This window comes from Tyto alba, unplaced genomic scaffold (genome assembly GCF_018691265.1).
Source record: "Tyto alba isolate M040663 unplaced genomic scaffold, T.alba_DEE_v4.0 Super-Scaffold_9, whole genome shotgun sequence".
NCBI lineage: Eukaryota > Metazoa > Chordata > Aves > Strigiformes > Tytonidae > Tyto > Tyto alba.
The window spans coordinates 42,791,582-42,804,195 of record NW_024881330.1 but is presented as its reverse complement, the minus strand read 5'-3'; the positions used below and the strand labels follow the sequence as shown (position 1 = coordinate 42,804,195).

The following is a 12,614-nucleotide window of genomic DNA, read 5'->3' as shown; positions in this document are numbered from 1 at the left end:
GGAAATTCAATGTTAGAATAAGTTAATGGTGATGCTGGCTTCATTCATTTAATTTCAGCAAGAATTCTTACAATATTAGTTTATTTGACCAAAGTGGCTACCCAAACAAAGGTGTCCTTAACCAAATAAACCTCTTTGATCTTCAGTTTAAAGCTCAGCGGTTTCTTAAATAAGCATTGATGCATTTAATAGCACCACACAACAATGCAAATATTAATCTGAGAGCCCGTGAAAACGCCGTGTTTTACATTAGATTGTATGCCAAAGAAAAACATAAATGGCAGCGAGACAGAATTTGCATTTATTCTGAAGTGGTGCACTATTTAGAAAAATCTGTTTGTATTTACAGTTTATTTATTCAGGCAAATCAGAGAATTCTTAAACAAGGCAATGCAGAAAGCAATACGTACTGCAAAGATCGACCTAAATAATATCTAAGGAAGGTTATGCTACACACAATAAATATTTGCGCCTTTGGCAAATACGGAGTAACTTTATTACGAAGTGTGAAAAAGTGGGATAGGATAAATTCATAGGCTTTACTGTGGATTCAGTATCCTACTGTCATACGCAGTTTACATCTTGCATGGGCTTGCGAGGTAAAATATGCAAAGGTAGCAGTGGAAAGTAGGATGCTGAAGTGTGCACTGCAGAGGACGGCTTGGGTTATTCTTTCCGAGTCTGCGTACAAAAGAAGCCCCTTGTGTCTTGCCGGGGGTTCAGGTGTCTGGCTACGGTCGGAAATAATCAGTCCCTTCCACCCCGCGTTCGTGTCTCCCTCTGGTCTGGGTTGTCCCTCTCTGGCCGGGCTGCAGGCGGGCGGGTATTTTACAGGTGACAAGACGGCACCGCACGGCCCCGGTGGGCCGGTCTCTGCAGCCACAGCGGGGAGCGGGGCAGAAGTCCGACGGCCGCTTACGAAGGCGCTGCCGGTTCCCCCGAACGCCCCCCCCCCCCCCCCCCCAGTCCCGCGGGGGCGGGGGCAGCGCTGCCCGCACCGGGCCCCGCGACCTGCTCAGGTGCGGGGCCGGGCCGGGAGGAGCCCCGGGGCCGCCCCGCGCCGCCGCGGGAGCCACGGCCACCGGCCGGCGCCGCGCCCGCCCCCGCGGCCCCATTGGCCGCGCCGCAGCTCAAATAGGGCCGGGCGCCGGCGGGCGCCAGCAGCGAGCGGGGCCCGAGCGCCGAGCCCGTCCCGCGGCCCCGCCGCAGCGCCCGGCCCCGGCCCGAGATGAGCAGCCCCGATGCGGGCTACGCCAGCAGCGACGACCAGGCGCAGGGCCGGTGCTCGCTGCCCGTCATGATGCCGGCCGTGGGCCCCTGCCCGTGGGCAGAGTCGCTGAGCCCGCTGGGCGAGGCGAAGGTGAAGGTGGAGGCGGCGGCGCCGGGGGCGGCGGGCGGCCGGAGCAAGAGCGAGGCGCGGATCCGGCGGCCCATGAACGCCTTCATGGTGTGGGCGAAGGACGAGCGCAAGCGGCTGGCGCAGCAGAACCCGGACCTGCACAACGCCGAGCTCAGCAAGATGCTGGGTGAGCGCGGGGGGGGTCCCGGCGGGGGCTCAGCGTCCCGGTGACCCGGGAGCCCCGGCGGGCGGGAACGCGAGGGCGCGGGGCGCGGGCGGGTCTCGGCGACCGGGAGCCCCGCCGTGGGCAGGCGGGCGGGGGTGCCGGCGGGTGCGAGGGCGAGCGCTGGGAGCCGGCGGGGCTCGGGGGGCCGGGCCGCGGGCGGGTTCGCGGGCGGGGCCGCGGCCGTGGCCGTGGCCGTGGCCGTGGCCGTGGCCGGGGCCGGGCGGCGGTGGGGCGGCCGGCGGGACTGACGGTGTCCGTGGGCGCAGGGAAATCGTGGAAGGCGCTGTCGCTGGCGGAGAAGCGCCCGTTCGTGGAGGAGGCAGAGCGGCTGCGGGTGCAGCACATGCAGGACCACCCCAACTACAAGTACCGGCCGCGGCGGCGGAAGCAGGTGAAGCGCCTGAAGCGGGTGGAGAGCGGCTTCCTGCAGCACGGCCTGGCGGAGGCGGCGGGGCCCGGGCTGGGCAGCGAGGCCGCCGGTGGCGGCGGCGGCGGCGGCGGCGGCGGCAGGATGTGCGCGGAGGGCCTGGGCCTGCCCTACGCCGAGCAGGGCTACGCGGCGGCGGCGGGGCACTACCGGGACTGTCCGCCGCTGGGCGCCGGCTTCGACGGCTACAGCCTGCCGACGCCGGACCCGTCGCCGCTGGACGCGGCGGAGGGCGAGGCGCCGTTCTTCGCGGCGGGGCTGCAGGAGGAGTGCGCGCTGGTGCCCTACGGCTTCGCCCCGCACCCGGCGGCGGCCGAGTACCCCCCCCCGCCGGCGGCGGGCGAGAGCCCGGCGGGCGCCGCGCTGCGCCGGGCGCCGCCTCCCGGCGAGGCGCTGGGCCCGGGCGGCTCGCTGCAGGCGCTGCTGGGCTGCCCGGCGCCGCTGCACGCCTACTACGGGCAGGCGTGTCAGCCGCCGGGCCCGGGGCGCGGCCCGCTGCCGCCGGGGCCGGTGGGGCAGCCGTCGCCGCCGCCCGAGGCGGCGCCGTGCCGGGAGCAGCTGGAGCACTTGCCGCAGGAGGAGCTGCTGGGCGAGGTGGACCGCACCGAGTTCGAGCAGTACCTGCGCTTCGCCTGCAAGGCCGAGCTGGGGCTGCCCTTCGCGGGCCACGACGCCGCCGGGCTGCCGGCGCCCGAGGGCGCGGGGCACGTCTCCTCGGCCGTGTCGGACGCCGGCGGCGCCGTCTACTACTGCGGCTACCCCGGCGTGTGAGGGACTCGCCCGGCGGCGTGCCACGGACTGGCGGCGGGCGCCCGGCCCCGCTCCTATTTATGTAATTTATTTGAATCTTGAGAACTGACAGGGTATCCGTGACCTACTCGAGGTTTAAAAGGCGCTGCGCCGTCTCGCTGTCCGGGTGGTGCAGGTCTTGCCATCGCTGTCTGACAGTGACATGTAAAACTGGTCCTGCTGTGGAATCGGGATGCTACTTACACACGTGGGATACAGTTTCTGAGATCTTGTTAGAGATCCATAGACTTTTGTAATGTTGTGCAGAGTGCTGGGTTTTATATGTTGGATTTGTACAGAATTATTTTGCACTTTTACAAATAAAGGGAAAATAATAAAACTGATCGCTGATATCCCCTCAGAGAGATGCTACCGTCCTTTGCAACCGATTATTACTGCTTTTTAAAGTACTTTTACTAGTGTCACTTGCACTAGGCATTAGGTCCTGTCACCCTTTCTGTAGATATAGTCTTCTTCTGTCTTTCTTGTTTAAACAATAAGCAAAGATTTAAGCGTTCAGAAACTGTCTACTCCACACTGTTCTTTAATTGTTTGGGGGTTTTCTGTTGGTTGGTTGGGTTTTGTGTTGTTTTGGGGTTTGGGGGGTTTTTTGTTTTTGTTTTTGTTTTTTTTTTTTTTAAGATTTTATTGATCGTTTCTTATAGGTGGTTGATTAATATGACTGTATTTTTTTTTTTTTTAAAGCACTCTATTATAGGTTTGAAATGTAAGAAGACTGTAAGAAATCTCTTACTGACGTAGGTTGGGGTCTGGATGTGTTTTTAATGTAATTGTGGATGCCATTAGGAATAGCACCTTGCTGAAATGGCCGGGTAAGCGCTAAGTGGAGCACCTCCCCGAAGAAAATGTCTTTCGTGTCCCAGTAGCTGCCCTTGCTGTGGCGGGGGGGGGGGGGGGGGGGGGGCGGGGCAGCAGGTCTCCTCTGAGGAGAACGAGAGGAGCAAATCGGGGTTCAAAGTAGGTGAAAAATTTCGACACGAGGCTCTAAGGGGGGTGCCCCTTCGGGCACCCAACCGCCGCGGCACCCTCTGCCGTATGTTGCAGAATCTTACCTTTTCTTTCCTAAAGAAATTCCTTCTGCAACGTCATCGGGACTGTATCGCTGTGATTGACAAATACGCACCCTGCAGTTCAACTTCCGTGGAAAAAGAGGTGTTTTCATTTACATGTTAGGGGTGAGTCCAGCTGTGAGGTGGGACCGATAAATTCATTATGTTTATTGCTCAAATCGGGGGGAGGGGGAAACAGTCATCTCGGTCGTTTGCTCCTAAGATAAAGCTGTGGAGCTGAGCCCTGGAGGCGAGGGGACGGGGCCGAAGTGGCAGACTTACCTGCCGATTAACCTGTCTTCCATGAGGACGGGAAATTAAATTGGGTGCATTTTCAAATTACATTTAAAGAGGCTTACGTTTGTACCAGTGAAAGATTAAAAATAGCATACGCAGCCCCAGATGCAAACTGCCTCGGGCACTGAGTTTCGAGCCTCCCCGGCAAAAATTGTCGATGTAGTTGGGTAGTACTAGGGAGTCTTGAATTAAAATGCATTCACACCCTTAGTATTCTGTAAAATGATCTACCCTCTAGTTTCTTACTCTTTCCACTTCACTTTTCAAATAGTCTTCAATTCTAAAATACCCATCTCTTCACTCCTCTCCCATGTGTACACGAGAAACATGACGTGTTCCTGAATGAGGTGGTATCTCCGGATAAGGACATTAGATGTCTTCTTGGTACCTTAATTCAGAAAAATGTATTACGTGTTCCTAAGCATAGATACATAAACTCAGTAAGGAAACATGCATGAGAAATTATGGGTTTGTATTGATTGAGATTTCCTTTTATTATACGGTTTTAACCTACAAGTTTAAATTAAATTCATTTTGCCCTTTTCACACACATTCACGACCTTCTGGGGGAAAATCACTTTGGCTGGTTTTGGAAATAAATCATTACTATGCTTTTGATAAGTTTGGCCAGCATTTCTTGTAATTTTTCATTTTGGTGCAGCTTTTGCTCCCCTCTTCTTTCTATCACCACAACTTGTCAGACAGCTGAAAGCTGAAGCGAGCTTGAAACTGTAAGTGGGTTCATGACAAAGCATGAAAACCTACTTATTTTTTGTAAAAATACTGGGGGTGTCTGACAATAAATTGTGTTAAATAAATATATGTATTTTGGAAAAAGGATTGGCCAGCATACCAGTCCTGGCTGCCAAACAATGTGTGGTGATGATGTATATAGGCAAATCTTACAACAACCCTTCACACAGAGCTTTTTCAGACTCAAAGCTAAGGAGCATTATTTTCCTGTACTTATCCAGAGGTGTAGCTTTTTTCCCTCCTTCTTGAGAGAAAAACGGTCAGAACCTTCTTTAAAATGCCTAAAATGTGGCAGGTTTATGCACTGCCAATATAATTGGAGCAAAATTTTTGGAGTCTCTGTCCAGACCCCATTTTCCAAAGAGCCTGTCTTGACTTTCCGATTCTAAATGATATACACCCAAAACTCGTGTAGCCCTTTGGAAAATGTTAAACCTTCCTGACATCCCATGAGTGCCTATGACAATTGGGTATTAAAAGGAAAGTACCCAAAACTGATGAATTACCTTTAGCAAGCGTTTTCCACAGCATAGTTCTGGTGGTCAGACAGTGGAAGTGGTGGCTGCCTGCCTCGGGAGGCTGTGGAGAAGTCTGAAAGTATGTGTCAAGGCCCAAGGTGCAGCTTGACCTCTCCCCTCTGCCACAATTTTCAGGAAGAGACGGGGTCTGCCACTGCCACCCCTCCCCGGCACTGCACCCATGGCAATTCCCTCCCTGGGAACTGCATCTGCTCTGCTTTCAGCGGTTCTGCTTTACTCCAAAAAGTAAACCCAAAAGACAGGGTAACACCTTCCAGCACCTCTCTAACTCTGCCAGAACAGCTGCTCCCCAGTCAAACAGCAGCATGAGCAGAGCAGCGCCTTCAGGCCCCTTCCCACAGGGCCAGTGAGGGCTCTCTGCATCTCATGCAGGCCACTTGTGCCCAGAGAAGGTATTCAGCTCTTTTTTTTTTTTTTTTTTTGTCCCTCTCTTACCAATTCATCGTGTTTCAAGAGGTCCAGAGTTGGCTTTCCATTTCCACACACCCAAGCTCCTTATGTGGGTGTTGCACTGCTGTCGCAGGTCCTCTCTCCTCCCCTCCCCTCCCCTCCCCTCCCCTCCCCTCCCCTCCCCTCCTCTCCTCTCCCCTTCCCTTCCCTCCTCCTCATCAGACAAAGGTGCTGAATTAAAACCAGCTCAAAGTTCGTCTATACAGGGCAGGTAACACGGAAGAGTCAGGAGACAAGACTCAAAACACGCTAATGGAGAGTAGCTGGGACTGGAAATGGTCAGGAAGAAGTGGCCTTGTGCTCTGAATAAACAAACAAACAAAACCAATCAAAAAAAAAAAAAATCAACCCCTCCATCAACTTAGCGGATTTCTATCCGTTTCTGGTAGCTGTATGCTTTTCAAACTAGAAAGAGAGAAATCCGTGGAAGACATTAGCAGCAATACTGCTGCAGAATTTCTCCTTGCAGTCAAGTGTGCTTTATTTACGTGGCGACTGTACTCTTGTTTTGGAATAAATACCTCCCCCGCTGTTTACATTGCCTGTGAAGGACAACAAAAAATCTTGCTTTTAGCGTACCCACGCGAGAAGCTGTACTGAAAACCACAGCTAGCCGCTCAGGAGTGGGTGGTGGCACCGGCACGAACAGTACGGGGACAGCTGGGGCTGGCGACAGCGACAGGTCGTTTGCAACCTTGTGAGAAGCCGAAATGAAAGCCGCACGGTGCCGAGGTGGCTGGGGGCGGGGGGCCGGAGGGGGCTGCGCAGGGTCCCCGGCGCTACAGCAACTAATGGTTTATCGCCCTTTCCCCTCCCGGGACCCTCCTCCCGTGTCCCCCGTCTCTCCGCCTGCAGCACCTGGTGGGAGCCGATTGCGTGGCCGGAGCCTCGCTGCTCTGAGTCTCCTGCAGCCCCCAGGGCTTCGCTCTCCCCCCAGCTCCGCTGCCAGGTCGTGTTGCAATAGCCCCACGGTTCAAATGGGACAAAAAAAAAAAAAAAAAAAAAAAAAAAAAAAAATGCAGAGCAAGAGCAAGTACCTCCTCGGGTTCTTTACGTAGAGATTGGTGTGCGCCAGGGGCTGATTCTGTGCTGCTGCGCCGAGTGATGTGTCTGATGGACAGGACTGTGAAATCCAGTACTTACATACCGCTTAACATTAAACAGACCATTCCTGTGTTGACTGCTGAAATGCCTGCAAGAAATGCTCCAATCGTCCTGCTTCAGCTTCCCCGTCGGCAAAAAGAGGACACTTTCTTCCACCTTCTGTGTGTTTGAATAGAGGCTCTTCAATACGGCAACTGTCTCTGCGGCTAACACGGTCAAGGCTTCTCGGACTGCTACTTTCTGATACTTTTTTGATACTTGTAATGTATTTTATCCTGAATGATTTACTCAGGAGCTCACAGGGAGTCCGTGGCATAAAGAGATTTCAACTAGGATGTGAATCCTGTCCCAGAGCAAATACCATGTAATTCTCCTTATTCCTCTTGACAGCTGGGTGGCTTCTCTCTAGTTTGGATGCTGCTGAATCTGTCCGCGCTTTTATTCAGTGGGCTGGGCAAAAAGCCTCAAAGCCCACACCTTCGGGGAAGAAAACCAAATCAAACCAAAACCAAACCAAAGAGAAAGTGATTGTCACTGGGAATAAATAAGCCATTTATGCACTGTGCAAAGACAGGTTACGACGGCATTGGCACTCGTGTAGGAAAAGGGCAGGGTGTTTCCTCTGCTTGCTTTGAGGGGCGCAGAGCCACCCGGCCCCGCTGCTGTCGGCACCAACCCGTGATCTGCTCTCGCTTTGGATGGCAGTGTCCCACGGGCGCGAGTGGCCTCCCAAGGCTGAAGACCGGGTGAAATGACGTGCTTTTATTATTTCTGCAACTCGTTTTGAAACCACCCGATTTTGAACAGCACGAGGCTTTTTTTGCGGCCTCCCGTAATGTCCTTCCTTTACGCCGCTGAATCTCTTCTTTTTCGCGCTCGAAAATCATTCCCACTCGGGGGTGCTACTGACGGCGACGATGACCATCAAAGAGCCGCTTTCTGGGGCAAGCCCCGTAAACGCACGCTGTCGAGTTTTCACACGTGGAGGAGGAATTGCGTGAGGCGGTTCAGGCCGCTGCGCGATGCAGCTCGCCGGGCGGTGCTGTGACCCGCTCAGCTACCGTTCGATCCCGTTGCCCCATTTCGTCTCTCCCGAAGAAAACCTGCAGCGTGCTCGGGAGATTGCGTATCCCCTGCCCAAATCCTCGGCACCCACCTCTCCAGCATGCTCCGGCCAGGGACAGCGAGCGCCGCTTCCCACGTTGTGGGAAGGGACCACCTCACAGGGCGACCCGCCGCCGGCAGCGCTAGCCCGGCAGCCTCCTGGCGACAAAGCCCCGCTGCCAAACAGCACGAACGGAGAGTGCGGTGACGGGCACGAAAGGGTGGAAGGAGAGGACGGTGCCGCCGTGCACGTGTCCGAGAAGAGCAGCGGTGCGGCTCTGGGCTCGAAGGCAGCCCACTAGGAGCGGTGCGGATTTTGTAAAAGAGGTCCTGTCCCGCTCGAGGTTGTCAAATTTGGCCCTAAAAATCGGCTCCCAGTTACAGCAGAGAACGGGGCGGTTGCCTGTTTTGATACTGGGGAAATTTAATATAGGTATCTAAAGAATATAAGTGATCCTTTGCTTGTGTGTCTCTGTGTGTGTGTGTTAAAAACTAGAGCGGAGAAGGTATTCTTTCCTGCAGTTTAAGGTTTTTAAGTATAAATACATTCAGCTAATTTCTGTCTGAACGGATTTCTGACAAACTTAGGTCGACATCATTATTGTAATTAAATGGCCGCTTGATCGTTTCTCGGGTATTTATTCCACACCGCCCCCCGCGACCCTTTCCCAGCCGCTTTTCGGGCTTCCACGCTCCGTGTGGAAGACGAAGGACTAAATAACTCCCGTCGGTGCTGTTCTTTGCTAAGGACTAACACCAAATTACGTAGATTCGACTTCAAGCGAAAAACGACCACGGTGGTACCGGGCAGGATGCCTTCAATAATTCCTGTGTCGGTCTCTGGAGGGAAGACCAGGGGTTCCCCGCGGGCAGCGGCTGCCGGGGCTGCTCCCGCCCCCGCTCCCGCCCGGGAGTCCCCGGCCCGCCCTGCCGGGAGCGGCGGCCACGGGAGCGCGCGCCTTATCGGAGCACACACACAAAAAAAAGCGTTATCTTTAACTTAATTAACGACGGCACCATTTATTCAGAATTCCCTCTCCCCTCCCCCCGCCCCCCCCCCCCCCCCCCCCCCCCCGCCGTAACTGCACGCCCTTTTCATTTAAGTAAGAAGTTGTAATTGAATGTAGAAACATCGGGGTTGTTTTCAGTTTATAGTAAGAAAATGGTCCGACAGATACATTCTGGGTCGTGCCAAGCTTGCAGATTGCTCGGCTGCTCGTTCATGGGCAATCTTTCCACGCGTTTGACCTGCATTAAATATGGCACTGATAAAATACCTTCCGAGGAAGTGAATAGGAAAAAAAAAAATCGTAAAAACGAAAAATAGGGTTGTTGGTCCGACTGAAAATAGGATCAAACACCAGAAAGCTTAAAGTGGAAAGATTATTACAGCTCATGAGAATGTCTCATTTATCAGGACCACGCTCACAACGATGGTAGTCGGACAGTTATAGAAATAATTCGCAAAAACCAACCAATGGGCGTTTTTAGGAAAACCCCCCGGTATTATCTTCACGGCCTTTCTAAATATTCCGATGAACGGAGGGCCGGCTTAATTTTGAACACGCCGTGATTTGACGAAACCAACTTGCCCAGGAGACAAAGCACGGAGGGGAAAAGCAAGAGAGGGTCCCGCGGAGCGGTGACAGCGGCAGCCAGACGGGAACAAATCTCTGCCCGTGCGCGGCGCTAACGCGGCCGCGGCCGGGAGCGCGGCAGCGCCCCGGGGCACCTCCGCGCCGCCACAACCGGGCGGCCTGTGGGGCGAGGAAGTGGGAGCGGGAGCCCGCACCGGGCCCCGCGACCTGCTCAGGTGCGGGGCCGGGCCGGGAGGAGCCCCGGGGCCGCCCCGCGCCGCCGCGGGAGCCACGGCCACCGGCCGGCGCCGCGCCCGCCCCCGCGGCCCCATTGGCCGCGCCGCAGCTCAAATAGGGCCGGGCGCCGGCGGGCGCCAGCAGCGAGCGGGGCCCGAGCGCCGAGCCCGTCCCGCGGCCCCGCCGCAGCGCCCGGCCCCGGCCCGAGATGAGCAGCCCCGATGCGGGCTACGCCAGCAGCGACGACCAGGCGCAGGGCCGGTGCTCGCTGCCCGTCATGATGCCGGCCGTGGGCCCCTGCCCGTGGGCAGAGTCGCTGAGCCCGCTGGGCGAGGCGAAGGTGAAGGTGGAGGCGGCGGCGCCGGGGGCGGCGGGCGGCCGGAGCAAGAGCGAGGCGCGGATCCGGCGGCCCATGAACGCCTTCATGGTGTGGGCGAAGGACGAGCGCAAGCGGCTGGCGCAGCAGAACCCGGACCTGCACAACGCCGAGCTCAGCAAGATGCTGGGTGAGCGCGGGGGGGGTCCCGGCGGGGGCTCAGCGTCCCGGTGACCCGGGAGCCCCGGCGGGCGGGAACGCGAGGGCGCGGGGCGCGGGCGGGTCTCGGCGACCGGGAGCCCCGCCGTGGGCAGGCGGGCGGGGGTGCCGGCGGGTGCGAGGGCGAGCGCTGGGAGCCGGCGGGGCTCGGGGGGCCGGGCCGCGGGCGGGTTCGCGGGCGGGGCCGCGGCCGTGGCCGGGCGGCGGTGGGGCGGCCGGCGGGACTGACGGTGTCCGTGGGCGCAGGGAAATCGTGGAAGGCGCTGTCGCTGGCGGAGAAGCGCCCGTTCGTGGAGGAGGCAGAGCGGCTGCGGGTGCAGCACATGCAGGACCACCCCAACTACAAGTACCGGCCGCGGCGGCGGAAGCAGGTGAAGCGCCTGAAGCGGGTGGAGAGCGGCTTCCTGCAGCACGGCCTGGCGGAGGCGGCGGGGCCCGGGCTGGGCAGCGAGGCCGCCGGTGGCGGCGGCGGCGGCGGCGGCGGCGGCAGGATGTGCGCGGAGGGCCTGGGCCTGCCCTACGCCGAGCAGGGCTACGCGGCGGCGGCGGGGCACTACCGGGACTGTCCGCCGCTGGGCGCCGGCTTCGACGGCTACAGCCTGCCGACGCCGGACCCGTCGCCGCTGGACGCGGCGGAGGGCGAGGCGCCGTTCTTCGCGGCGGGGCTGCAGGAGGAGTGCGCGCTGGTGCCCTACGGCTTCGCCCCGCACCCGGCGGCGGCCGAGTACCCCCCCCCGCCGGCGGCGGGCGAGAGCCCGGCGGGCGCCGCGCTGCGCCGGGCGCCGCCTCCCGGCGAGGCGCTGGGCCCGGGCGGCTCGCTGCAGGCGCTGCTGGGCTGCCCGGCGCCGCTGCACGCCTACTACGGGCAGGCGTGTCAGCCGCCGGGCCCGGGGCGCGGCCCGCTGCCGCCGGGGCCGGTGGGGCAGCCGTCGCCGCCGCCCGAGGCGGCGCCGTGCCGGGAGCAGCTGGAGCACTTGCCGCAGGAGGAGCTGCTGGGCGAGGTGGACCGCACCGAGTTCGAGCAGTACCTGCGCTTCGCCTGCAAGGCCGAGCTGGGGCTGCCCTTCGCGGGCCACGACGCCGCCGGGCTGCCGGCGCCCGAGGGCGCGGGGCACGTCTCCTCGGCCGTGTCGGACGCCGGCGGCGCCGTCTACTACTGCGGCTACCCCGGCGTGTGAGGGACTCGCCCGGCGGCGTGCCACGGACTGGCGGCGGGCGCCCGGCCCCGCTCCTATTTATGTAATTTATTTGAATCTTCTCGGGAGAGTTTCGCCAGCCGCGTCTGGGTGGAAGTATGCTTTTCTCGTGCAGATTAAAAGCATGATTCAATCTGGGTTTCGACTGGTGTGCCAGCACGTTTACGTCTTTTTTGCGTCCATGCCCCAAACTGTCGTTTTTCTTGCAACATCAGCGGTGTTACTTGTTTGCCCAGAACCCGATTTTATTAGATGTTTTGATGTTTAACTACACATTATTTATCCTTTTTTTTTTTTTTTTTTTTGTACTTCAGGAAAATAAATATATGTACAGCTGTTTCTGTCATTCTTCTTGGCCATATGGCCTTTTAGGTGCATTAATTTAAGGTTAAATCAGTCTTGCCCTGAGATGGAGTAAAGGGAATGTGGACACTGTGTGGCACTTTCTTTCACCATGACAATGGCTCTAAAATTACCACCAGGACCTAAGAAGTTTGTTCCCAGGTGTGGCTCCTGTAAAGGATCTGAATGGCTAGAGCTCTGCTGCTCTCTGTCTGTTGGAGTACAGAACATGTGACTGCGGTTTTTGTAGGGTTTTTTTTACCATGTTCAGCTATACAGCTCTGTGACATTTCTGCCATTGCAAGAGTGCAACTACCTCTCATTCTCATTGTAACGCTGTCAGGTAAGCATAAAGCCAACAGCACTGCTGATGTCTCTCTTCCATTCTGAAGACTCTGGCTTTGGTCACCCTACAATAATTGTTGTAGAGAATTTGAAATATTTTGACTTGCTAATGACAGTTCAAATATGATCTAAATGACATTCATAATATAAATATTTTTAAGTAAGTGTACTTTATCTTGCACTAGATTCTCAGACCACTCAGTCGTGGATGAATAACTCCCACAATTTCATTTGTGTAATCCATGCTTGTTTTTATGAAAATTATATGATAGTGGACATTTTCT

At 57.1% G+C, this 12,614-nt stretch overlaps 2 protein-coding genes across 2 annotated transcripts; both read left to right on the top strand.

The window, feature by feature from the left end:
• Positions 1–1,176: 1,176 nt before the first annotated feature.
• On the top strand, positions 1,177–3,137 carry LOC122152658 (transcription factor SOX-17-like). The gene is made up of 2 exons (XM_042785999.1): positions 1,177–1,526; positions 1,832–3,137. The coding sequence occupies exons 1-2, from the start codon at positions 1,229–1,231 to the stop codon at positions 2,761–2,763; spliced, it is 1,230 nt and encodes a 409-aa protein (XP_042641933.1). The 5' UTR covers positions 1,177–1,228; the 3' UTR covers positions 2,764–3,137.
• A 6,931-nt stretch (positions 3,138–10,068) lies between these two features.
• LOC122152659 (transcription factor SOX-17-like) lies at positions 10,069–11,716 on the top strand. Its single transcript, XM_042786028.1, has 2 exons — positions 10,069–10,418; positions 10,694–11,716. Exons 1-2 carry the CDS (start codon positions 10,121–10,123, stop codon positions 11,623–11,625), a joined length of 1,230 nt encoding a protein of 409 aa, XP_042641962.1. The 5' UTR covers positions 10,069–10,120; the 3' UTR covers positions 11,626–11,716.
• Positions 11,717–12,614: the final 898 nt, after the last annotated feature.

Coding starts and splice junctions, on each gene's coding strand:
- LOC122152658 (XM_042785999.1), top strand. CDS start 1,229: ATGAGCAGCCCCGATGCGGGCTACGCCAGCAGCGACGACCAGGCGCAG. Junction 1,527..1,831: donor CGAGCTCAGCAAGATGCTGG/GTGAGCGCGGGG, acceptor CCGTGGGCGCAG/GGAAATCGTGGAAGGCGCTG.
- LOC122152659 (XM_042786028.1), top strand. CDS start 10,121: ATGAGCAGCCCCGATGCGGGCTACGCCAGCAGCGACGACCAGGCGCAG. Junction 10,419..10,693: donor CGAGCTCAGCAAGATGCTGG/GTGAGCGCGGGG, acceptor CCGTGGGCGCAG/GGAAATCGTGGAAGGCGCTG.